The sequence below is a fragment of the Elaeis guineensis genome, chromosome 1 (genome assembly GCF_000442705.2).
Source record: "Elaeis guineensis isolate ETL-2024a chromosome 1, EG11, whole genome shotgun sequence".
NCBI classification, from domain to species: domain Eukaryota; kingdom Viridiplantae; phylum Streptophyta; class Magnoliopsida; order Arecales; family Arecaceae; genus Elaeis; species Elaeis guineensis.
Genome location: NC_025993.2, coordinates 176,832,449 through 176,858,213, shown reverse-complemented (window position 1 = coordinate 176,858,213; position 25,765 = coordinate 176,832,449). Strand labels below are relative to the sequence as shown.

Sequence of the window (25,765 nt, the reverse complement as noted above, 5' to 3'; positions counted from 1 at the left end):
CTCTCTGTATAAAAAGGGGGGAAAAAAAAGAATAGAGCAACCCTGTATCCTTCTGCAAGTGCTTATGCTACAATACCGTCAGCCTCAATTTTCATCAGCTCAAAAGCAGATGAAATCTAACAGCACTTCTGACAAGAGTACTTTGCATGCTTTCCAAATCTGATTTGTTAGCTTTTTAACTGAACCGTCAAAATGTTACATTCGAAAAGAAGATTATCAACACTAATGCTAATTGAGTTCCCTGTGCCATGTAGTAGAACGTGAGTACAACTAACGGAACCTAGTGCAATAGTTAAAGGATTTGGTAACGCTGAGTTGCCACAGTAAGGGATGCCAGAAAACATCTTCTAATTTTCAGAACCACATATATTTCTAAGATTTTTACAAGTAGATAAGACTTGCCCACGCTTGGTGAAATATAGCACCCAAAGATCAAGCTCCTTTCAAATTTCAAATAAAAAATCACAATGCACATGCTCCTGAATAGCATTGTGACTTAAAATATATAACCTTGCAATATTCTGATCAGTCATCAGTGCCAAACATGCATTTAGTCAAGGTATATGCTATATGCTACACCTTTCTTGATGAAGAAGAGAAAGCAAGGAACAAAAGATGGATGAACATGAACTTTTTTTTGAGCAAAATGTTGGAAACCCTCCACAACATTTAATGAACATGAACTAATAGTTGCTCATTTAATAACAGAGTCTAAACACTACTATAAATGAAGGCAGGCTATTATCTCAGTTAATAGACCTTATCCATGGCTCCTCACATCCACTGGAGCTTTGTTACCTAATCTCAGCTCCTGCACAGATCTCTCTTGACCATGAGTATTCTCTCCCTTAGGCAACACCAAATAATAGCATAACCAATGTCCCACCCTATGCTCAGCCATGTGGCTGATGACTTTTTTTCTTGCTGTCGATAAGATCTTCCAATGCCGCAACCATGTTCCTGTCCAGATACTACTCCAACAATGGCTCTTATTCTATTGACCACTTCTCCACCTTCATGATAAGATGAAAGAAATACACTAAAAAAGTGTTTATAATAAGTTATAACAGCTGTCGCAAGTCAAGATCAACTAAATCAAATTCTAAAGAAAATGAGGCTGATGTTATTTTATGTGCATCTGAGGTGCCATGTTTCTGTTACACTGGATGGAGGAGGATGCTAAGTATTGTCGTGAGACAACATGCCTACAGTTTTGCCTTGCTTCTATCCCAATTATGTGGGACTATAACATGGTTTGAGCTGATGAAGTTGACTTCAGTTACAAGGAAGAACATCTAGATGCATGGAACATGTAGTGAATCATAAAATGGTAGAGCTACGTGGCTTATCATCAGAATCTTACCCGGGTAACCTATAATTGATCCTTGTTTTGTTGAAGTCCAAGTGATCTGTTCCCATGTAGGAAGGTTCTTTGGCAAGTTAAAGAGACAAAGGTTAGTAATATCTATATGATAATCATATATTTAGGGTACTCCTATGGCAGGTCAAGGATTGGACTGTTAAGGAGGGTGACATCACCTCGTATATCTGTCTTGTTGGAAAATATATAAAAGATTTGCCCTGTGCGATTGTTTCTAGGCTTTTCTTCTTTAGAAGAAAATTGTATTCGTTCGAAGCAGCAAACCATACAAATAAGTAGATAGGTTCTCTGAGTATTTGAGTCCAAAGTTGAAATGGGATTGAATTCTAGGAATTATTGTGATCATTATATAATTAAAACATATAAATGACATACTGTGAACATCTTTAAGAAATCTTAACAACAACCAGAGTTTGGTAGAATGACCGATCTCCATTTAGAGCAACCTCCAATGGTGAATCAAGGGAACCTGATATATGAGGTTTCCGTGATGAATAATCTACAAATAGTGAAAAGACTAATATCCATGCATCTTGATTTCTTGCTGCCAATTTGTGGAAACAGCTGCAATAAATCCTACCACTGAGATCAAATTCCTCAGAAAATCTTTTGAGAAATATGTTCCGAAGCGCATACACACACATTAGCCAATTTGTACTCTTGAAGCATTAGTCACAAGTGTCTCTTGCTACACATACCGTTTTTGTCATTTATCTCGTTACATAGTTTTCCTACATAAATTACACTTTCTCTAGCTAGGTTTTCATTTGTTCACAGTTCTTCGATAGAAATGGGGCCACCTTTTTTCTCAAAATAAAATTAAACAATCTCTAGTATTAAACACAACACTTTAAAGAAAAAAATCTGCACCGTTGTGATAATGATTGAAATCCCTAGAGACCGTTCTGTTTTATTTTTTTGGTGTTCCCTTGAAATATAGAAAATCTAAAATGTGGAAACTAAGTATCAAAGTGTTAAACAATTCTTCATTATATTTAGTTGGTAATGTCAACAGTTTCAATTGATAAATTCCGGCAGAGTTGTCACCAATGACTTAGGTTGGCGTGCTGCGTGCACTGCTCTCAAATTTATTGTATCAATGAGTTGGGTGGGGACCAGAAACCTCGATGTCGTCTCAAAAATTGTTTGCTGTATTTAATAGTTGAGGTTGACCATGATCATGATCCATGCAAATGCCTACACGTCCCGATTAAACTGTTGTGAAACGTCCCCTCCCCTCCATAAGAAGGGAGCACTTGTAGCTTAGGATGTCACACAGGAGAATCCTCTTTTCTCCACCAAACCCAGTTCCCATCTGAATCAGGCTAGTAGAGATGAAGTCCAGCTTCCTTCTTCTCTTGTTGTTCTTAGTGGTGGCTCTTGGTGGTTCTTTTAGAGGCCAAGCTGCAAGCCTAGAACATCACTTCTACAAGAAGAGCTGCCCTCAAGCAGAGGAAATTGTCCAAGACATCATATGGAAACATGTTGCTAATAACTCAGAGTTGCCTGCAAAGTTCCTCAGGATGTTCTTTCATGACTGCTTTGTTAGGGTAAGAATCAAAATTCTTGCAATTGTCTTGTGAGATAAATTGATCATAATCTTTAGTGTCACCAAATTCAATGTATCATAGCATGAAGATTTATTCAATGCATGTAAACAACACCACTTCTCTTCTATAGATGTAGTCTTAAACTTATACAATCCTTTACGTAGCTAAGGCTATTCTACTTACTAGATCCTTGTTCTTGATGCATATAGGGCTGTGATGCTTCAGTTCTTATTAACTCAACTGCAAACAGTACTGCTGAGAAGGATGCCGCTCCAAACTTATCACTAGCAGGCTTCGATGTCATTGATGAGGTGAAGACAGCATTAGAGAAAACTTGCCCCGACACCGTCTCCTGCGCCGATATAATTGCATTGGCTGCGAGGGACTCAGTCTCCTTCCAAGTAAGTAGCAAACTTTTTCTGCACAAAAAGAAAGAAGCAAACTACCTCATGTCATAGATCTTCTGTGATTGGTATCTGAACCAAGGTATCCATTGGCAGTTTAACAGGTCTTTATGGGAAGTTCAGACCGGCAGGAGGGATGGCACCATTTCCCTTGCATCAGAGGCCCGTGCCAACATCCCTTCACCCTTCTCTAACTTCACAACTCTCGCCAATAGATTCACAAACAAGACTCTTGATGTCGAAGATCTCGTCGTCCTGTCAGGTATTACATTATGGAAGCAATTAGCTAAAGAATTGGCAGTCATTTTAGTTGTTCAATTATATTAAGCATGTTCTGGTGCTTTGTTATGATCCACTCACCTTTTTCAGTAAAAAGACACAGCTGCCTAGAAATGAACCTTAGGCTCTGTTTCAGCATTCTTTAGTCCTCAGTGCATTAATGTTTTAGAATAACGTTACTACAATGTCATAACTCATAACAGCTGTCATAATAGTTTTGGAGGGACCTGTTATGTTAAGATATATATTTGTTGTTGTTCTTAATCTTTTGATAAGATTCCAATGTCTCTTCTTACTGGGTCCTCTGTAGATCATGGCCACAGAAATGTCTTTATAAAGCATTTCCTTTAGAAGGGAAATGGTAATCGTTATAATGCTCATAATTTTATATTGTTCCCAAATTATCTAGTCAAAGGTTGGACTGAGTAACTACAAACTGTTAGTTTTATCATAATAATCAATGAGAGAAACTCCTAGTGGTCATTATGTGATAAGGACATTACTGAAACTTTAGTTGAATTTTTTAGAATTCGCCTATACATTTGAGGGGGGCTTGTGGCCTCTCTCCTGTTCCTCAGAATTCTCTTATGAAATCTAAGAACTTTTTAGTAATTTTTCAAAAATATCTGGTCAAAGGCTGGACTGAATTACAAGTTTGTTATTTCTATCATGATGATCAATAACAAAAAATCAGAGAGATTGTTATAAGATAATGACATTGCAAGAACAGTTGCTTATTTTTTTTCAGAATTCTCCTGTTAAATCTAAGAACTTCTTAGTAATTTTCCTGTAAGATTCATCGTGCCAACAAAACTGAGGAATAATGGAAAGACAGCATCTCAGCAAAGTCAAAGAAGCTACTCTATCATCCTACTTAGTTTTGGAATATGTTCTACCAGGATACCAAATTTTTGCTCAAAACAGATCTGATTGATGGGGAGCCTTTCAACATTACAACATTAACATACATCTAATAACTGTATTATGGGGGAAAAAAGGTCATTTACCTATACCTGAGATGGTGCAATTTGATTCTTTTTTTTTTTTTTTCTGTTTATAGATTTCAGCACTATGGGAAACAAAAGCGACTTTGATGATGAAAAGAACCAAACTTATTGAAATAAAAATCATTTGGTCAAGGTGAGTTTGAATACAGAAACTCGAAAAGAAAAGAATTCTACCTAATTTCATCACCAAACAAAGCCAAGTGATTGATCAGATGCAACTGATATTTCTAGGGAAAAAGTTAGGTTCTGAAGTCAGTTCAAGTTGTTAATGGGGAAGATCCAAGGTAGGATCGAGCCTCACTTGATAGATGATCAAATTGAGATAAGGCTAGAACCACAGTTTAAAATTGTGACCACTATAATTTCCATATCACTAGTATAAAATTTTAAGATGGGAGTCTGTCCTCATGGTGGTCTCATCTCTCAAAGGACATAATTTGCCCCTTAACATTAAAGAGTGAACATTAGGTGTTGGATATGTCAAGGACACATGGAATTATCTAAAATATTAGTTTTTCTCATCTAACTGAGGTTTCATATGTAATTTGCTAACTTTTTCTCATACATGAGAATGTAGTATCTCACTATTGCTCATAACAATTATAATGGCTCTACCTTAGTAGGAAAACTTTCTAACAAGAAGTACGTCATGGTAAGTTCAGAATGGAACAACTATTAAAGCTAAAAATGTCATCTCTCTGTTTATTTTTCAGACAAAATGGGTTACATTGCATACAATTAATCTTAAGAAAAAACAGTTCTCAACAAATGTTGTAGGAGTGACCGAGGATCATTTGGTCCAATGAAACTTTATCTCCCTGATGATATTTTCCACTAGATTAGAGATAGTTTGAAAAAACTTTTTATTCCTTAACAACCAAATTCTCCACCATATTACACTGGCTAAAAATGGGCCATCAAACCTGAAACTTAATTCTTTTCTTCTTCCATATAGCCCAGCTTGATAATAAGGAACACTACATAACATCTGCCTTTAATCACAAAACAATAAAATTTTATAATCATGCTTCACGAGTACCTACTTATATTATAAAAAGACTTGCCCATTGGTAAGCTCATCAGTCTAATATCTCAATACATGCCAGTCAAAGGCTTGCGGTTTTATTCTTGTGCATTCTAAAACAACTCCAACCTAAATCCCACCTAAGATCAATAAATTGGTTTCTTGTTTATGGCAATGCATCAAAAAATTTAGTCGATCATATTGTAGAAATTTTTCAATTTCTGTAATTGGGCAGGTGCACACACCATCGGAATAGGACATTGCAATTTTTTCAGCAATCGACTGTACAACTTCACCGGGAAGGGCGATGCCGATCCATCTCTCAATGCAACTTATGCAGCATTCTTGAAGACCCAATGTAAGAGTTTATCTGATAACACCACCACAGTACCTATGGACCCTGGAAGTAGCCTTACTTTCGACACCCATTACTACGAGAACTTGAAGTTACATCAAGGAATGTTCCAATCTGATGCTGCTCTCCTAACCGACCAATGTTCAGCCAACATTATAGACAAGATGCTCGACACCACAAACTTTTTCAATGCATTCAAAAATTCAATAAAAAGGATGGGAACAATTGAAGTACTAACTGGGACAAATGGAGAGATTAGGAAGAAATGTAGTGTTGTGAACTCATAATGAGGTCTTGAGAATAACCATGCATATGAAAGCATGCATGTAGAGAATAACTATTTAATTTTGTGCCTTAACCTCATCAATTGCAGTGAAGAGTTTCAAAAAAAATTCTTGGAAGAAAATCTGTTGTGCTGTGATTGATCACAAATATGCTGTACTGGGACAAAATAATCATTTAATAAGAGAGTAGTTCTTTTTCCTATTTCATCATGTGGACATGCTCATGTGATACAGGAGCATCTGAAGTTTCTGAAGTTGCTTCCTATTAATTCATTTCATGAGGAAACGAAACGAAGAACACTATATCTGAGACATTGAATAAGCCACTTTGTTCCTACTGTACAAATCTCTCTAGCTTTTAGGTCCCATAGAAGTCCAACTTAACCAAACAGAAACTCGACTTACGAAATAATATCTATTGCCACAATAATTTCTTTGGGAATTATTGTATTTGATTCGTTCCATAGAGAGAATAAAATCGCAAAATCAAGTGATCAACCAAAGATAACCCAAATCCAGCGATTTAGCTACGAAAGATCAAATGGAAAACCTCAAAGAAGAACACATAGTTCCAGATTCTGAAAAGTGCAGAAATCCTTGTAGAAGATAAATAATTGACGAATTCGTCAAGAATCCGAGATCACTCTGTATCCACCGACGATAACTCAAAATCCAACAAATTAACCAAGAAACATCAAGAAACCTCAAGCGCTCCAAACCAAATGAATCGATCGATCCAGCGAATTAAGGACTAAAGATCGAATGCAGACTTAAATGAAGCATTAAGACTACTCAAAAACTATGGATGAGAAAAAAGAAAAAGCAAATCAAATAACGAACGAGAGAAGCCCGATCGTATCGCAGACGAGCACCGGTGGGGAGGGGAGCAGTCGTGCGTCGTCGGAACCGAGAGAAACTGTAGAGAGAGGCGGAACATCCGATCGCGACGAACACGGGATTCGTCCCCTGTTCGCTATTAGGATCAGAACAGGGCTCCGGCCTTTGAAAACGGCCCGATGTGGGTTTGGGCTTTGGCCCATGGATGGTCCGGGATATCACACCCAACGACCCTTTTGGTGGGTTGTTTAGGGAGAAGAAAAAAGAGGAAGTGAGCGAGTTCCCCGATTTATAAAATCAAATAACGAATGCGCAAGAGGAGACAAAAAATTAAAAATAAAAAAATAAAAAAAAATAAAAAAAATGAAAGGAAAAAAAAAGGAAAAGATGATAGATTGGAGAATAAGCGGGTATAAAAGAAAAATAGATCCATATGCTTTATGCATAAAGCACTTCAATGCTGAAGCAAAAAAGTGAAATAAGATAGTATATTCAAGTCTAATTTGAAGTTAAATTGAACACTATGTTTTCATGCATTTTATTTATAAAGCCTTTATATATATTAATGAGACCTACTTTTTGAAATCTAGATCATATCGCTCTTTTATCTAAAAAATAGATAAAATTTTTTTTAAAATATATGAGGCAAAACTCATTCGAGAATCAGATTTAGATGCATGAACCAGTTCTATCTCCTACACTGTTATCTAATTCCTTCAGATTAAAAGATACATCCAATTAAAATTGCTTGAAAATGAAGATTTTACTTTTTCTAAACCATTTCAAACCCCAAACATTGTCTAATATCAAATTATCAGGATGTGACGAACCTCTCAGAGGTTATTGCACTTTATAATACTCAATAAGAAGTTCTTTTCCCTTTAGATAAAGAAGAGCATAAATCATATAAGAAATTTATAAAAGTTACACTTCGGGATCATGTCTTGACCATGCCAGCTTCTATTGCCAAACTCTATCAAGACTTATTCAAAGTGATTAAATTGATCTACAACATGTTCAATGATCTTCTTAGATTAATTTTTTCACACAATATAGAATTTATGATTGATGATTGGATATATGATCCGTCACTAATCTTATTATTGTTATGATAGTGAAACTTGAGCAAATACATTGCTTATCATTTGCTTCTTCCTCATGCTGTTATATTTTTGCTCCTCCCCAACCAATTTGTCATTTCCTTCGCCTACTCATTTATGTAATGAATGGCCCTAGAATCAATATTTGATATAACAACTATTACAACATGATAATGACCGTTGTGATAAGGGCTTAGCCTCTCCTTTATATTATATATGTAATAACAGATAAAAGCTCCTGGCCATTATAACATATCACGTAATACCATATATTATTTTAACAATCTGATAAACACAAATAATGGCTATTATTTTTATTTATTATTTATCTAAATAAAATAATATTTTTAAAATTAAGTTCTAAACAATATTTTTGCAAAAAAAATATTGTACCTTTTAGAATAGTAATAATTTATCAACCGACCAATGATTTGGATGATGAGGAGTTTTTTTTTTTAATTATTGCCTATTATGTTCCATTATAATATTATTGTAATGATTGTTGATTTAATATAAAAAATTAAAATCAGATGCAAATAACTGTTTGTTTGTATGACTATTACAGTGGTCAACAATAATTTTAGTGCATTCTGTTATAAGGGAATAGCGCCACTAATGAAAGCTTGCATAGAATATTTTTTTTTTTCATGATGATAGTTTCATGATTCTAGACTTTCCGAAAGGTGTCAATTATAATCGGCAATCAAGTGTTTGTATTTTAATCTTTAAAGCCTAAGGCCACAAAATCCATCCAAGAAGCAACATAAAAAGTGAGGGCTTTATGCTCCTTATTGGCTTGTTGAGACAAGAAAAATCAAATAACATAATAACGCCCGTCCTTTTCAAAGTTTAGAAGCAACATGCGACTTTCATACTTCTTGTTGGCTTGTTGAGACAAGAAAAATTAATTAACATAACAACCCTAGTCCTTTTCAAAGTTTTTGTGCCCTAGGGCTCCCATTTTCAACTCTTGGTACCACATCACATGGCTTTCTAAATTTGATTTCTTAAAGTCCTAAACATGTATGAAGTTAACATTTCAACAAACGTGTTTCACTACCTACAACTTCCACAAGTAGGTTAATCTTGTCCATTCTTGCGAACAAAAAATGTTGGGCGCAGTGTAGCGGGCGCTTCTAGCTGTTTCGCTTGCTCCATTCTTATTCTGATGGTGTAGTAGAAATGAATGAAAAATGAAATGAACATTATTTCAAAATGATTGATAGATGACTCCGGTCTACTCTGATGAAGTATAGCATCCAAAGATCAAGCTCTTATTAGCTTTCAAATCAAACATGGCAATGCATATTGCTTGCATAGCATTGTGATCCACAAACTACATTAAATATTTTAATCAGCCTGCGAAAACCAAAGGAGTCAAAGTATACATCATGCCGTATTTGACCAAGAAGATAAAATTAGGAACATGCAAGGAATCAATGAACCCAAACTGGTAATAGTTTATTTGATAGCTGATTCTTATCAACACTCATTTGAAAGAAGGCTTGCATTTCAATTGGATGCCTATGTTCTCAAATAATTGACCCTATCTATGACCGTCATGTCATCCGTCGCTTTCTCACCTAATCTCGGCTGCTAATAAGGCCCTACTGTTCCTTTTCGCCGAGCCACACTAAATGATAGCGCAAACTACTGGCCAGCGCCATGGAGGCCTCAATGTGGCCACGTGGTCGATGTTTGTCTGCATTTTTTTAGCCACCGACAGCCATAGATAAGATGTTCCAATGCCTCGTCACCATGTCCTTTGTCCAGATATCATCACTACCAAAATGCTTTCTATTCCAAGTCTCTTTTCCCCACCTCCATGAGTAAGATGAAAAATAATATACCAAGAAATGTATATCATAGTTAGATTGAGTTACATCCAAAGAATGATTGATTTTTTTTTTTTTTTTTTGCGATGCCAACTATTCAATCATATCTTGTACAGACCTCAAAGCACTATTCCGAATTTGTTTATTCATCCATCTATACTGATTTCAAAGCAATCATTGCACGATCTAATGATGGATTCAAAGGAATCCTTCTTCCATAGGAAAGTTGCACCCCTGCCCTATCCTAATGGTGCTCATGGTCAAAGTTCAACTCGATGAAATTTTAAAGAAGATAATGGTCGTGTTATTTTATGTGCATGGAACGTGCCTCGTTTTATATTTGTTTTCATTTTTTTTTTTGTGTGTGTGTGGGTGTGTGCGTGTGCTGGATGGAAGCCCATAAGAAGGCTGCTGTGAGACAACATAGCCATCATTTCGGCTTGATACTTTCCCACTCAAGGGATTATGTCTAGCTGGTGAGATTGACTTCAGTAGTGAGGACATCCTGGTTGCATGTTTGATCGATTAAAATATACAACGAATTATTTAAATGATAGATCTAAAACGAGTTCTCATCGGAATCCTGGTTGGACACGTCGCAGTTGTTGGATTTTGTTGACTGTTACTGCTGTATGCAAGTTTTCTCCCACGTAGGAAGCTTCCGCAGCATGCTAAGGATCAATTAATGGTCAAACTAGCAACATCAATACGCCGATATAGGCATACCAAACTTTGAGAAAAATTGTGATTAGTGCCGTCTTTGATCATGCCTGCTCACCATTTGAAAGCATATATATGGATGATACCATGCGCTTTAAGGCGATTCGGACACATGGAAGAAGACAAGTAACATTACATTACATTAATTGTATGTATCTGCATGGAAAATATATAGTAGGTAGAATGTTACAAGTAATAATATTAAAAAAGCTAATACGAATAGAATTAAAAGCCTAAAGAACCCACAAACTTCTCTCTTTTTTTTTTTTTTTTTTTTGAAATACTTGTACCCAATGGAGATGCTAGATAGCCATGATTAGCTATGGAAAAGGCTAGAGACACTGGTGTACCATTATCCCACAAATAGGTTGGGATAACTCTTTCTTTCATCAAGTAAAAATCTAGATTGCCTCTTCTTCTTCTATGCTTTTTGCTTTTATGCTAATTCTTTGGATCCTGTTGTTTTGTTAATCAAAGACAGCAAGATTAACATTTTTATTTTCCATTTGTAAATAGCTTGTGCAAAACTCTATTCTTTCGATAACATTAGGTGGCTGTTGCCTTCCTATTTCTCACACAAAAAAAATAAATATAAAAAATAAAAAAATAAAAATAAAAAACACTCCACTCGTGGTTCGGCTCCAAATGTGGTGAAACACCTTGCTACGTAGATTTAGGTTTGAAGCCATGAATTCCATACTCGAGCTTGGCAACCATTTTGTAACTCCATTCTTGAAGCTTCAGGTTTGAAGCCTTAACTCCAACAATCTCCTCCCCAATTCCTATGGGTAGTGATTGGTGGCTGCCTACCACTTGTGACCACACCAATCTCCAATGCCATTTGGGAATCGTGCTTTCAACAGGGAATGGACTGACGGTGGGGAGCAGCACTCCAAAATCAAGCAGCAAAGTACATAAAATAAGTTTTTCGAGTGTATCCATGAGACTGGATTCAATTTAATTAAGATTTGTGATCATGATGGTGTAATGCATGTATTTGTGATTTGTGAATGTTAAAGTCGCCGATATCATGCAAAGAAATCTTAGTGTTTTTACCACAAGAAAAACAATAGAAGTAATCTAATCTAATCAAAGAATGAAACAAAACAAGATTTAACATTAGAGGGCTCTTGTCCCCATGGTAATGAGGACCAACGTCCATAGATCATAAATTCTAGTTGTTTGAAAGGGAAAACAAGCACAATATCAATCATTGAGACTAGGTTTCTGGGTTTGATTTTATTCCATGGTTTACAATTTCTAGTTAGCATATTGGTGCAATAGTCTTTGAATGGGCATGGTAATTTGTGAAACTTGCTCCATGACAAGAGGACCCACATCAATTATGAGGACCACTACTTTGTGAAAACTTGCTCCATAAGATAAGATATACCATGTGTGGACTGTCGTCTTTGGACAGGCTTCCATTTCTCCTTCCATGAACCTTCCTCTTGTCTCTGTTGTCTCTACTCAATCCTGTCTGGATAGCTACTACATAGAAGCCATGTTTTTTTTGCTGAAAATATTAGTCACATCTCTCTCAAACTTGAAGAACTGATAATTTTTAATTTTTTTACTTTCGCTCACATAGATTAAAAGGTCTCTGTTGTTAAATGCAATTCTCGAAAAAAACAACTACATCATGATCTGTGACAATGAGTAAAATGCTTAGTGATGGTTCTTTTTCTTCCCTTGCTATGTAGGGAGATCTAGATTGGCAAACCATGTGCTGAGTTATTAGATATTGGTTCATTGCATTTCATAATTTGAAGTGGACCGTGATCATGATCTATGGAAAGATCTGGCACGTAAACAAAGATAATACTTAAAAATTGCCTATATGAATCGGTGTATTAATAATTGGCCAGGTCCTAAGTAGGGAAGACTCTGATCCTCTCTATAAAAAGGGAGCACTTGGAGCTCATGCTGTCACACAAGAAAAGCCTTCTTTCTTAGCCAAACCCAATTCACATCTGAATTAGGCTAGTAAAAATGAAGTCCATCTTCCTTCTCTTCCTGGTCTTAGTGGTGGCTTTCGGTGGTTATGTCAGGGGCCAAGCTTCAGGCCTAAAATATCACTTCTACAAGAAAAGCTGCCCTGAGGCTGAGCCAATTATCCAAGACATCATATGGAAACGTGTCGCTGAGAGGCCGGAATTGGCTGCGAAGTTCCTCAGGATGTTATTTCACGATTGCTTTGTCAGGGTAAGAATCAAAGTTCGCACAAATGTCTTATGAGATAAATTACTCTGTCATCACCCTTTGATCATATGATCTTTAGTGCAACCAAATTCAAAGTATTTACATAAATCAAGGTATCACAATGTGTCCTGCATGTGTACATGCATGTAAATGTGAGCTTTTAATGAGTACATGAGCAGTCCTGAGTCCTTCCATCAATTTAACACAAATCTTCCTCTATTGAACTTATATAATTCTTCTAATGGCTCTTGCTCCACAGGGTTGTGATGCTTCAGTGCTTATCAACTCCACTGCAAATAATTCTGCTGAGAAGGATGCAGTTCCAAACTTATCACTAGCAGGCTTCGATGTCATTGATGAGGTGAAGGCAGCATTGGAGAATGCTTGCCCAGATACTGTCTCCTGCGCTGATATAATTGCATTGGCTGCCAGGGACTCGGTCTCCTTCCAAGTGAGTAGCTTTTTGTTTTTGGCAAAAACTATGGTGCAAATTAATTAAGTTACAGAGCCTTTATGGTCGGTGTCTGAACCAAGGTATCCATTGGCAGTTTAAGAGGCCTCTATGGGAAGTTCAGACCGGCAGGAGGGATGGCACCATTTCCAAGAAATCAGAGGCCCTTGCCAACATCCCTGCACCCACCTTTAACTTCACAACCCTTGTCCGACGTTTCGCAAGCAAGACTCTTGATGTCAAAGATCTCGTCGTCCTGTCAGGTATTACATTACGGAAGGCGTTAGCTGAAGAATTAGCAGCTCTGTTTTGAATTGTTCAGCCACATAATACTGCATTTTTATGATTTTTCACCATCTTCAGTATAAAAGCTTAGCAACCTATTTGCTCATATATGATTTATCCAATTTTTTTACCAGATGCATAAGCTAAGGATCTCCAAGTCACATGATTTTTAGTATGTAAATAATTTAAACATAGTAAATCATATCCAACCGCTCGGATCATTGGTATAGGACTTCTATCATTCAATATAGAGATCTATTCGAGTATAACCAGTCTAACTGTATATACAACAGTTAACAGTGTTGCAATAAGTCTGAAACTGATGTTTTAATCATGTTTTGGTTTCGCTAAATTAATATTTTAAAAATAGTGGTTGTTAATGGTTGTCACAATTATCTTAGAAGGCATTGTTATGTTATATATATATATATATATATATGATATTATATAATGGGATTTTTAAAATTTTAGGGCAATTATTAGTCGCCAATTATCCTATAATAGTCATTATTAGATGGAAATGAGGGAAAATATACTGATCTTTTCATTGTTTAAGAAAAGGCTTACATTCACGTCAAGCTTCCAAATAAAAAAGTATTATAATCTGCAAACAATGATTTGGAGCTTTCGTTATCTCAACTTTCCCATCTTTATTTTTGACAAAGATTTGAATACGTGTTCTTATTGGGTCCTCTTCATATCATTCCCACATATTTGTCAAATAACAAACTTTTTTTGTTGTTATTATCCACAATGTCCATTATAATTAAGTCTAATTGCTGTCATCATAATGCTCACCATTTATTCTGCAAACATCTAAGCAGCCGAACTGAACTTTTACAAACAGTTATTTCTATCACAGTGATTAATAAATGACAACTCCTAGAGACTGTTATAAAAGATAATGACATTGCTGCTACCCTGGGTTAAAAGTTTCAGAGTTCTCCTGCCAAATCTAAGAATATTTTAGAGACACTGGGGGGGAAGTTGGGAGATAATAACATGTTGACAAAGTCAAGGGAGCCACGCTACCCAGCTGCTATCATTTGTAACATGTTCTTTTCCTGCATGCCAACTCTTGCTGGCAATGGCTTCTAGCTGCAGCCAGTGGTTCTGCATGTGATTGATAGGGAACCTTCCAAAGCTATGAATGGGCATGCATCCAATAATTGTACTTTATCTGTTCTCCAAAAGATAAATAATTGCATGCTCATCTGTTGTCCAAAAGATCAGTGAACAAACTCCAAAATGGAACAACTGGGACCACAACTCAGCTTTCTTAAAGGACAGAGTTAGGCCACAAGTCATGTCAGCATGTTGAACAAAAAGAAGATCCAAGACGGGGTTGGGCCTCACAAGATATATGATCTAAGGAACCATATACATATATATATTTAATCCACATTGATCATTTTTTTGAAAAATTTTGGATATTTATGTAAGATCAAGAAATATAAATAATATCTTCCAACTAATCTTTCTAGAGATGAAATCTTGGATCGTTACATGATCAAATTGAGATAAGACGAGGCGTCATTGAAAAAATAGTGGCCATTGCAATGTTATTGTCAAATAGTTTAACAGATTGGAGAAAGATATATATCCTTTCGGTAATCTCTGATGGACAAAGTTTGCCCCTCTACATTACAATGTGAAGATTGGTTTCTTCTCGAAGATCGTACGTAAAAAATGTAGTACCTAACCATTGCTTACAGCAACCATGATTGCTCTGACTCTGTAGGTAAGCTTTTGGGAAAGTAAAAATGCTTTGTCCACTTTTTACTGTATCTCTTAGCATACCCCAACTTGGGCTTTAGTGAATCACAAGGTGTAAAATGGATAAGAACAAGCACCATGAACCATCTATCCTATGTATGATACACACACTAAGGGTAAGCCAGCAATACTCTTAGTTGTATGATGTGACTTGTCTTCTTTTTTGGTTGAACAGCTAGTTGCATGTGTTCATTTCATGAGATGTTCCCCATATGTTAGAGTTTTAAAAATAAAGCTGTATGATGTGACATTCTCATTGTTTTTGGTTGAATAACTAGTTGCATTTATTCATTTCATGATAGATATTCAAATGAATATATAAAGCCAACAAGACAGCAAAAAGAATGGAAGTGTGGTGACATCATGCAACTCGTCTTTCAAAAAATTAACATCTTCATCCAGTGAAACGTGACCACCCCTCATGAGATCATCTACTAGAATAGTGATAGGACAAAAAAGTATTTCTAGTTCTTTTATATCCAAATTCTCCACCATATTGCTGCTCATGAAGACTCCATCTAACTCTGAAATGCTTTTTCCTTCCCGGCCCCCTTTTTTCTTCAAAATGTCTGGCTTGCTAATAAGGACCAATGTCACCACTCCATTTCATCTACTTTTAATCACAAAAGAATAAAACTTCACCACCATGCTTTACAAATGCCATTCTATTATAAGAATCTTCATATTGTCAAGCTGATCAACCTATTACTATCTAGATACATGCCAGCAAGGACTAGTGGATCTTCTTTTTTGCATTGTAATTATAGCTCCAACCCAAGGCCATGTAACATCCGATCGATGATTGCTTCAATAATTATGGTAATGCATCACAAAAATTTGGTGGATCATATGACAATTTTCTTTTCTTTTCTTTTTAATTTCTATAATCGAACAGGTGCGCACACCATTGGAGTAGGGCTTTGCAATTTTTTCAGCAACCGGCTTTACAACTTCACCGGGAAGGGTGATGCAGATCCATCTCTCAATCCACCTTATGCAGCATTCTTGAGGACCCAATGCAAGAGTTTATCTGATAACACTACTTCAGTGCCTATGGACCCTGGAAGTAGCCTTATTTTCGACACTCATTACTATGAGAACTTGAAGATGCATCAAGGATTGTTCCAATCCGATGCTGCACTCCTCACCAACCAACGTTCAGTCCACATTGTCGACAAAATGCTCAACACCGAAAAGTTTTTCCATGCGTTCAAAAATTCGATAAAGAGGATGGGAGCAATTGAAGTGCTCACCGGGACAAATGGACAGATTAGGAAGAAATGTAGTGTCGTCAACTCATAATGAGGTATTGAGAATAAGTGTTTGTGCAAGCATGCATGCATGCATGCATATAGAGAGTGATTACGTTAATTTTTTTATGCTTCAACCTTGTCGATTGCTGTGAAGAGCTTCAATAAAAATTCCTGTAGGCAAATGTGTTATATCTTGTGATTGATTTCAAATATGCTTCGCTAGATATTATTTAATAAAATGGAATATCTCTCTTTTTTTTGTGCATAATGGAATATTTCTCTTTCATTTGTGGATGCACTAGCGCAGATGAGTAAAGAGAAAGATAAAGGAAACTTTTTATAGCTCAAGGCCGTGAATTCCCACCAATTCATTTCATGAGAAAATGATACATCCTTGGACATCAGGAAAAATATCTTATTCCTTCAAGAATAAATCTCTCTTTATCTCTCTGTCTCTCTCTATCTTTTTACATGCACCAGAATCCAACATAACCGAATTCATCAATATAACCATCGCTCTGGAAATCCTTCTATTTCTCTCCTTCCATAAGCTGATACGCAGAACAGAGTTGAGCCATCCACCAACACACATTTTGGTTTTCATGTAAGATCTAGATAACCTTGGTAATTTGACATGTAAAATAGATGATACCTTGTCTTCAATAATAAAATCAAAGCATTAGCTAAAATAGAGGATCTTTAGTTTGCACTAGATTGGTGAGAATTTGGCTGGTATTCATATAGTAGGGGATGCCCAAAAAATTTTGGCTGCTACTGCAAAGAAGAATTGGTTTCTCTGATATTGGAGCAATTATTGAAGATTTGAGCTGGCTTGAAGATGTTTCATGAGTTGTGTCATCTCCCCTGTAATGCGAGAAGGAGAACAGATTGCACACCCTTTAGCTAAAACGCTTGCTTCATTGGTTGTGAATTAGTTCAGTTAGAGGATGTCTCCTCTTCCATATTGAATCAGTTATTGGAAGATGCTGTAACGAATTCCATGATTTCATGAAATTATCATTTTTCATCAAACAAATTACGTGAAACTCAAGAAGCAAAAGGCCACTTCCTTCTCATTACATAAGACCCCTGTCAAAATCTATCCCCTTAAATGCAAACCATGTAAAGATTTTTTCTTCTTTATTTATTTATTTATTTATTTATTTTGGAGAATAATGGTGGGAACACCACTTTCAAAGTTCGAACTTGAAAATCTCATTCTAAAGCAAGCATCAAGGAGAGAGGCACCAACCATCTAATTGGAACCCTGTTTCTTTTTATGCACAAAGGCCAAGAGAGAAGGGAAGCTGTGCAGGTCATTAACCCGCATTTTAGAAGCACTTAAATACAACAATGTAAACTATAAGAACCTATAAGAATTAGAATTATAAATTTTGATGAATATGGATAGACCTTAGTAGCAGGAAACGCCTACTTCACCCCAACTCTGAATTGCATTTCTGAATTGCGCTTCAGCCGGAGGTCTTTCGTTAATTATCCAGAGGAAACATAGATGTTGGACGGCTTCTTGAAGAGAACAAAGACGGGGATGGCAGAGGACTTCTTGAAGCCGTTCTGCTGATGGTTTGTTCCGGTGGTTAAGGCGAGGGATATAAAGGCCCAAGTGAATCAAACAAGCAGATATTTAGATTTCCAACGGCTGGTACAACACAGCCCCATGAGAATTTCGAGACCAGAATGAGTAAATACTTGAGAATATTGATCTAATAATTGCAAAAGGATAATTATATGATTATAATTCTGCTACAAAGGAACAACTAGTATTAACACTCTGAAGACAGGATAAACTTAACATCTCAAGTGGAAGCAGCCAGGGATTCAATAAGAAGCTGGTAGCCTTCAGGGACTGTTGCTTGCCTCTGTACACATTCAGCCAGTGCTGGGACATCAGCATTAGCATCTAAAAACCTGGAAAGGAGAAGCAGCAGGTGAAAATCTGAGATTCGTTTCACAAACGGGAGGTGCTTTGTCCTATCCATGTGGTTCTTCAGATCCTTCAGCGTGACAGTAGTAACACGGTTCTCTATAGGAAAACTTGATGACAGTGATCCCTGCATATCAAGATTATATGTAGAAGTTAGTGGTTTTATGTTAAAGGCACAATTAACAACCAATGTCTGGTGCAGCTTAAAAATATTGGTTGCAGTAACAATGGATGAATAAACCAGACATCCCTGGTTCTAGCCCTCAGACACTTCAATGCCTCTCTCTCTCTCTCTCTCTCTGTCTCTCAAGGAAAAAAAAGTGGAGTGCTCCACTATTATTTGCATCTTACACTATCAATTTATTTAAGCATTCCATGATTTGCATTTTAGAAGCTCGATTTAATTAGCAATAGGATGACCAAAGTAGTGCAAATGTCAGAGCATTTTATAAATATTAGCTCCAGAAACCAGAAGAAAGTTCCTAGTTAGCTTCTGTTCTGTAAATGAACAGTCAACCACCACCAAAGGAGCAGTTTTAGAGGCTCTCTATAAAGATGACTGGTGTTATTTTATGACAAGTTGAGAAAAAAATATAACTTGCGAAAGAATGACCATAAGGATCCTATATCTCTGAATCCAAAAAAAGTTGAACAAATCAAGAGGCAAAGGAAATGCATGATTGGTAGGAATGCATGACAAACGAGATACTGCTCAATTTGGTGATGAAGAGAAATAAAAGCAATAACGCACATTTGTTGAGGATGTTTTAGAAATTTCTGATAAGGTTGAGAACCATGCAGATATACTTTTGCAAGTATCATAAGATAGTAGATTATGAGCTTCAAAGAACCAGTAAGGTCAAGAAAGTTTATAAAATGGCATCAACACCTTAATGGTCTATCTTGTTCCTTTTCAGAAAAAGTTAAACTACTTTTTCTGGCTACAATATATGGATGCCTCTCATGCTAGCTCACAAGTTTTCCCCCACCTTTCTACCATCATATGATCTCATTCTTCACAAAGGAATGTAACAGAAAGTTTAAACTGAACTGTTACCCATTCTATCACGACCTCTACTAATAGTAATATATATGAACTCTCACATCTTCATCTCATAACTCTCTGAATATTAAATACCAAATTGTATTTTGAAAAATAATAAAAACATGAAGGTGGTACAAAAGCTAATCTCCCACAAAATTAAATAGGAGTCGATGAAAGCTACCACCGAAAAGCCTAGCTGGCTCCACCTAGATGCTTTGGCATCCCCAATGCACAGACAATTGCTGCTTTGATGGGTCTTGAATAAAGCAGAAAAGATAGTGCGTAAGTTTGTGCCCAAAAATGCTGGGGTGCTCAAGCTGCAGTTTTGACTCTGGCCCGCTGCTTAAGCACAACCCAGTTATTCTATTCAAAAAAACAATAAAAACAATAAGTTACAATGGGGACAATCAACTTTTATTTTGCTACATTGCCACCTATGACTGCCAGGCTCTAAAGAGAAACTTCATAATACATAGAAAGAAGTTGGGAGTGCATAATTCAATTGGCTTACATAACTATGGCCCCTAATTAGTTAACAAGCCTCTTGATTCTTTCCAAATAATATTTTTAGGTACAAGAAATTTTTGGTGGTATTGATATTTGGATCCTCTCCATTTTGAGCTACAAAATGAGAGGTTTACAGTGAAGAGGATGCTGAAGTTGATGGCCATGCAGATGAGACAACGAGTGATGGCAGCAATTCTTGAGCTTGGAGGAGGCCATGTGCATCAAACAGCCTCACCGTCCTTGTTTGGTCAATGCCACTCATCTTCTCTCCCTCGCACACCAACACACACACACACACACACACACAAAGCACTCAGGGAGATTGCTGATCCCGTTCACCCTTGGCCTTCCAAAGAAAAGGGGTTGAGTCACACATCACTCAACCACATGCAGCTTGAGATACATTAGTTTGAGTTGCAGTATATGAAATGCAAAGATATGAATGAAATATAAAATGGGTCCAGAATAACAATTTGGTATGTATACAATGATATTATCCATGATTCTAGATCCTAACTAGAGTTATACTATTTTTCCTGAATTGCGAATTGTATAATCAAAACAGTTATACATGCTTCGATTATACAACTAATCCTCAAGCCTATAGATTTTTGCTACTATATAATGAACTTTTACATTTATATCATGTGTTTTTTATTTTTCTAGTTATTTTCCTTAAAATTACAATTCTTCAACCCTTTATATTATCTAATCCATGAAACCGTACAACATAAAACAAAATGACAGAAACAATTTCACCTGGGGCAGAGACAAAATACCACTAAGGGCCTATTTGGTTAATCTAGTAAAATTGTGCTGAATTTCCTGCTAGATTCATGGATTGAGCAGCCACCATTTGACCATGGCCCGATCAAGATTTGGATATAGTCTTAGAAGATGCAGAATAAGCATGCCGACAAGCCCAATTCCTACAGAAATATCCAAACAAGTCCCTAAGTAGAATGTTTACCAATTTCAAAGCTTATGTTTCAATAAATATATACTTGATGACAATGATAATATCAGTTTACTTCATAAGAATTTGTTCGTATAACATCATTTAAATGACCAAACAATTATGGACAGCAATAATATGAGCTTATGGATCTTCACTCTTGCTGAAGGTGCATCTAACAACATGTATAAAAAATATAAAACCATCACATGGCAAAATATCTTTCACATCCAAATCCAACACACAAAATTTCCATATTTTCTTCAGAATATATATTTAATTAGTCAGATTATAGTTGCCTGACTTACACATATGAGATAACTTCTTAAGTTGAGGCACAACTTGAGCACTAACCAGATGCTAGGCACCAAAGTGGCAACCTAGGTGACTACTGAACTGAAAACAAATCATGCACCAAGCTCCTAGGCGATAGAGCAGCCTGGGCACTTGGTGGATCTGCACTGGTGCTTTGGCTGCTTTCCTTGACAAAAACCAGCAGGGTATTATACCACTACATAAATAAAACACCATTTCAACTTATTGCAACTACTTCTAGATTGCTATCTCAAAAGATATGCTGCAAGAAAAATCTCTCTCTCTCTCTCTCTCTCTCTCTCTCTCTCACACACACACACACACACAATGCTGACAAATATAGTTTTCTGCATATTTGATGAGTTAGGGAAGCCTCTGGTTTGCCAATGACAATGCAGGTTTGTGCAAATTTTCAATACTTGAAGATGCAAGAAACAAAAGATATTAAAACTATATCATCCCTACACTAGTCTACCAAATATTCTCCTCGTATTCCACTCTGAAGCATCTTATTAGGCTCTTAAGCAAAGCACCAATGAAGACACACCATCAAGATGATTGGCATTGCACTAATCAAGCGAATGGAAATAAACCACCAGAACAAGGAACTTTTGTGGAAGAAAAACTTATTTAATAATTCAAAATGATGCTTGCATTTAATGCTTTAATGCTTTGCAAATGACTTAAGTTAAATGACTAAAATATAAAAATTGCAAGCATCAAACAGCAAAATAGGACTATGCCATAACACATTTATTAACATGCTACAATGAACAACTATTAATAGCAGTACATAATTATGTATCAATAAGTATAAAAACTGAATTTCACACCATATATGATATATAAAACCTCAATTGTAGCAATGAAATTTGAGACAAAGGGAAAACATGTCTGGATCTATCATGGTAATTGTAATCTAGAAAGGTAGAGGCTAGTGATTCCTAAAACTGTTATCATTGCAATCTAAAATGATATGATCCATTCGTGATGATGAAGAAAAAGAAGAAGGTGAAGAATCCATGTAGCAGATACATTCATTCTGACCCAAAGGTTATGAATTATATAATTTCAAGCTTAAAATCAAAATCTCTCTAAATTTATAGAGATTTAAATGACCATTAAATTATACTGAAGAAGTTTCTCCTTATATCTCAACATCATGTAATTCAAGCAAGTGGCATCCACAGCAATTGTTTACACTTCATAACCTACATGGCCACATGTGAACTTTTGCCATGGTTAATAATAGAATTCTTTAAAAAAATGGATCACAAATTCATATTCCATCCTATAACAAATATATTCAAATTAGCAAAAAGGGTACCGATACAGAGTCCCACCAACCTGGTGATCGGAGATCTTGACAGGCACCAGGAAGAAGTCATTGTCGACCTCCCTCACATCCTTCCCACCAACAACCACATTCTTCTTCATCCTCGACAGCCTCGGATCATCATCCTCACCGAAGTCCGTCACAAACCACCCCTCCTTGAACAGCCGGACGCACGTATCGCTCATCTGGAACGCCTCAAAGTGCACGTCGGCGGCGCCATCCTCGCCCACCTCCAACTTGACCACGGCGGTGACCCACTCCGGGATCCCCCCCTCGGCCTGGATCTCGGCGGCCTGCAGCACCTCCCGAGCAGACATCGTATACTCCCCGGTGCCCCGCTTCCGGCCGACGGCCTGCGTAAAAACGAAGCCGACGCGGTGCATACCGAGGCCGGTGGCGATTGCCTCCACGAGGGCCTCCTCATCGGGATCCCGGAGGAGGGCGAGGGCCTCCACGGTTCCCCGCTGGGGGGGCTCGTAGATGAAGTCGACAGCAACGGCACCGCCGTCGACGACGTGGCCGTAGAGGAAGCCGCCGCGCTTGACGGCGAAGGCGAGGGTCTCGGCGACGTAGAGCTGGAAGGCGTGGGCGGCGTCGCGGTCGAAGGAGGCGGAGGAGCAGTGCGGGGCTTCTTGACGGGAGACACGGATCTGGCGGGCGACAAGATCGTCCACGGTCATCTTGCGGCCGAAGGAGCCCGCGGGTGTAAGAGGGGGAGACCTAGGGGCCGCGGAGCGGGAGAAACCGGAGTAGGAGAGGAAGACGACAGAGCCGTGGGAGAGGCCAAGGGAGGAGAGGGAGGCGGAGGGGTCGGAAAGGCAGGGGGCGGCGGAAGCAGCGGCGGGGGAGGAGAGGAGGAGGTTCGGGTCGAGGGAGAGGGTCTGGGCGGCGGTCGGGACGCCGAGCTGGGACTCGATGAGGGAGTGGAGGGTGGCGACGGTGGCGGCGCCGCCGTCGGGGAAGGTGACGCGCTCCAGGCCGTCGCGGCTTCGGATGCGGACGATCATCTTCTTTCTGTTCGACGATTTGTCGATTTCTGTCTCTCGCTGTCGATCGAAATCGAGGACAAAGAGAGAGGGAGAGGAGTCGTGGAAGGTAAAGGTTGAGAATCAAATCTGCAGTCTCTAGTCCATACTGCCGGTTTTGGGCGTTTAGACTTGAACAGTGGGAAAGAGATTTTGTGAAGTGGGGGGTAGTACTGCTTTGAGCTGGAATTTTTTTTTTTTTTTTTGTCTTTTAATTAATTCATGTAATGGAGGAATCAGGAAAATAGAAGGGACCTGGTTTCTTGGATTTTTTTTTTTTTTTTGGGTAGAAAACCTGGTTGCTTGGATTGCTGTCTATTTTGGTGTTGGCTGGGATTTTCTAGCTTTTCTTGGTTTGAACAAAATATAGTTTTCTTTTGGTAAATAACAAAATATGGCTTTTAGGGAAAAGGATGAGAGAAAGGTTTGAAATTAGAACTGAGGTGCTAATGGTCCCAAGTTGGATCGTACTTGGCTTCTGAGCTTCATTTTGATTCTGATTGATTCAAGTTCCTTATCTTACTATAAAGGATTTTTCTGTATGCCTGTAAGCGGGTATAACAATAGTTGAGTATATCAATAATTGAATATCTAGTTGGATATTAGATGGTTATTAGATGTACTTGTAGATGTACTTTAAAATGATGATATTTTATAATTAAAAATTGTAATTTATTACTTTTGAAGAACTGAATTGTGTTTGGTTCATTATTGAATCAGAGAGGTCCGATCCCAATCAACAGGTATATAAATGAGGTCAAGATAATACATATTCCACTTGTCCATTTACAACAATCACTAGTAATTCCGTAATAAATGGATTGCCAAAGATTTGAAACTCATTTCTCTAGTTCAAAAAATAAAATAAGGGCTTAAATTCATTTTAGAACCATGTGATATGACACCTTCTATAGAAATTCATAAAGTCTAAAATTCCATGGAAATTCAATTGTTTTTCTTCTGATTACCATTTGTCAAGTCCGTAAATTTCTCCTCTAAATATCTCATGATTTTTCATTCTATTTCTTTCTTATTTCTACAAATCACCAATTGGGGAGGAGGCTACTCTATCTCAAGCTAGATATACTAAAGGTGTATGATAGACTAGAATGGGACCTCCTAAAGAAAGTGCTTGGTCTCTATGGATTCAAACAAATATGGAGAATCTGAATAATCTGGCAATTTATATTCGTTGCTCATTTATTACTTCTAGTTAAAAAGTTAATCTAAAGGATAGCCAGCTCTCGAGGTCTGCACCAACGAAAAAGAGATGGGGACCAAGTATATATGGGTTTACAATACTACGTTGTATTTATCGGAAAAGGATTGATATCCCCCTCAGGGGGCTTCTGCGACATCTCCATGCTAGCCAAGGTATCCTCGACCTATCCCTTAGTCAAGTGACCACAACCAGAACTTGCTTACATGGTCCATCTCATGGTGAGCCATAGGAAGGCTTCGAAATCAGCCGGTAACCAACCTGGCCTGCCAGGACTTACATCCCATGACATCCTGTCAACTCAAATATAAATAAAATTTATTTTTTTATAATTTTAAAACTTTGAAGAAAAAGATAGAATCATGGTTAAAAAAAAATCAAACCTTCAAACACTGCTCAAATTTCTACCTGTTGTTTATGATTGTTTTAATTTTCTTCCTCAACTTATGAGCTTAATAAATATGTGCTTTTTGAGCCATCTAATAGTTCTAAGTTTCAGTCATTGGAACATTATTGGCTTTATATTAATTCTACAATGAGAATAACGTGGCTCAGTGAGCTGATACCACCAAGATAGAAACATTTAGCTTGAAAATATCATTATATAAGTGGGATAACGAAAATAATGATATAAATGGAGAGAAACTAGAATAAGAATATTATTTTTGTCAGAAC

At 37.2% G+C, this 25,765-nt stretch overlaps 2 protein-coding genes across 5 annotated transcripts; one reads left to right on the top strand and one right to left on the bottom strand.

Annotated features, from left to right (window-relative positions):
* Window positions 1–2,700: 2,700 nt before the first annotated feature.
* LOC105039804 (uncharacterized) lies at window positions 2,701–16,925 on the top strand. Its single transcript, XM_073256304.1, has 9 exons — window positions 2,701–2,931; window positions 3,141–3,332; window positions 3,432–3,597; window positions 5,881–6,275; window positions 12,197–12,282; window positions 12,759–12,981; window positions 13,238–13,429; window positions 13,527–13,692; window positions 16,386–16,925. Exons 1-9 carry the CDS (start codon window positions 2,716–2,718, stop codon window positions 16,790–16,792), a joined length of 2,043 nt encoding a protein of 680 aa, XP_073112405.1. The 5' UTR covers window positions 2,701–2,715; the 3' UTR covers window positions 16,793–16,925.
* Window positions 16,926–18,442: 1,517 nt separating this feature from the next.
* LOC105039803 (NPL4-like protein) lies at window positions 18,443–24,015 on the bottom strand. Of its 4 annotated transcripts, none has more exons than XR_002163725.3 (3): window positions 22,858–24,014; window positions 21,020–21,169; window positions 18,641–18,815 (listed from the first exon to the last, which is right to left on the bottom strand). XR_002163725.3 is itself a non-coding variant. In XM_073249681.1 (3 exons), the coding sequence occupies exons 1-2, from the start codon at window positions 23,851–23,853 to the stop codon at window positions 21,584–21,586; spliced, it is 1,119 nt and encodes a 372-aa protein (XP_073105782.1). In that variant the 5' UTR covers window positions 23,854–24,015; the 3' UTR covers window positions 18,679–18,815; window positions 21,550–21,583. The 4 variants fall into 4 exon arrangements, 2 of the variants coding, with proteins under 2 accessions (XP_010914383.1, XP_073105782.1); XM_073249681.1 differs by lacking the exon at window positions 21,020–21,169 and adding an exon at window positions 21,550–21,706 and having other exon boundaries at window positions 18,679–18,815; window positions 22,858–24,015; XR_012137360.1 differs by lacking the exon at window positions 18,641–18,815 and adding an exon at window positions 18,822–20,914 and having other exon boundaries at window positions 21,000–21,169.
* Between the last annotated feature and the right edge of the window lie 1,750 nt (window positions 24,016–25,765).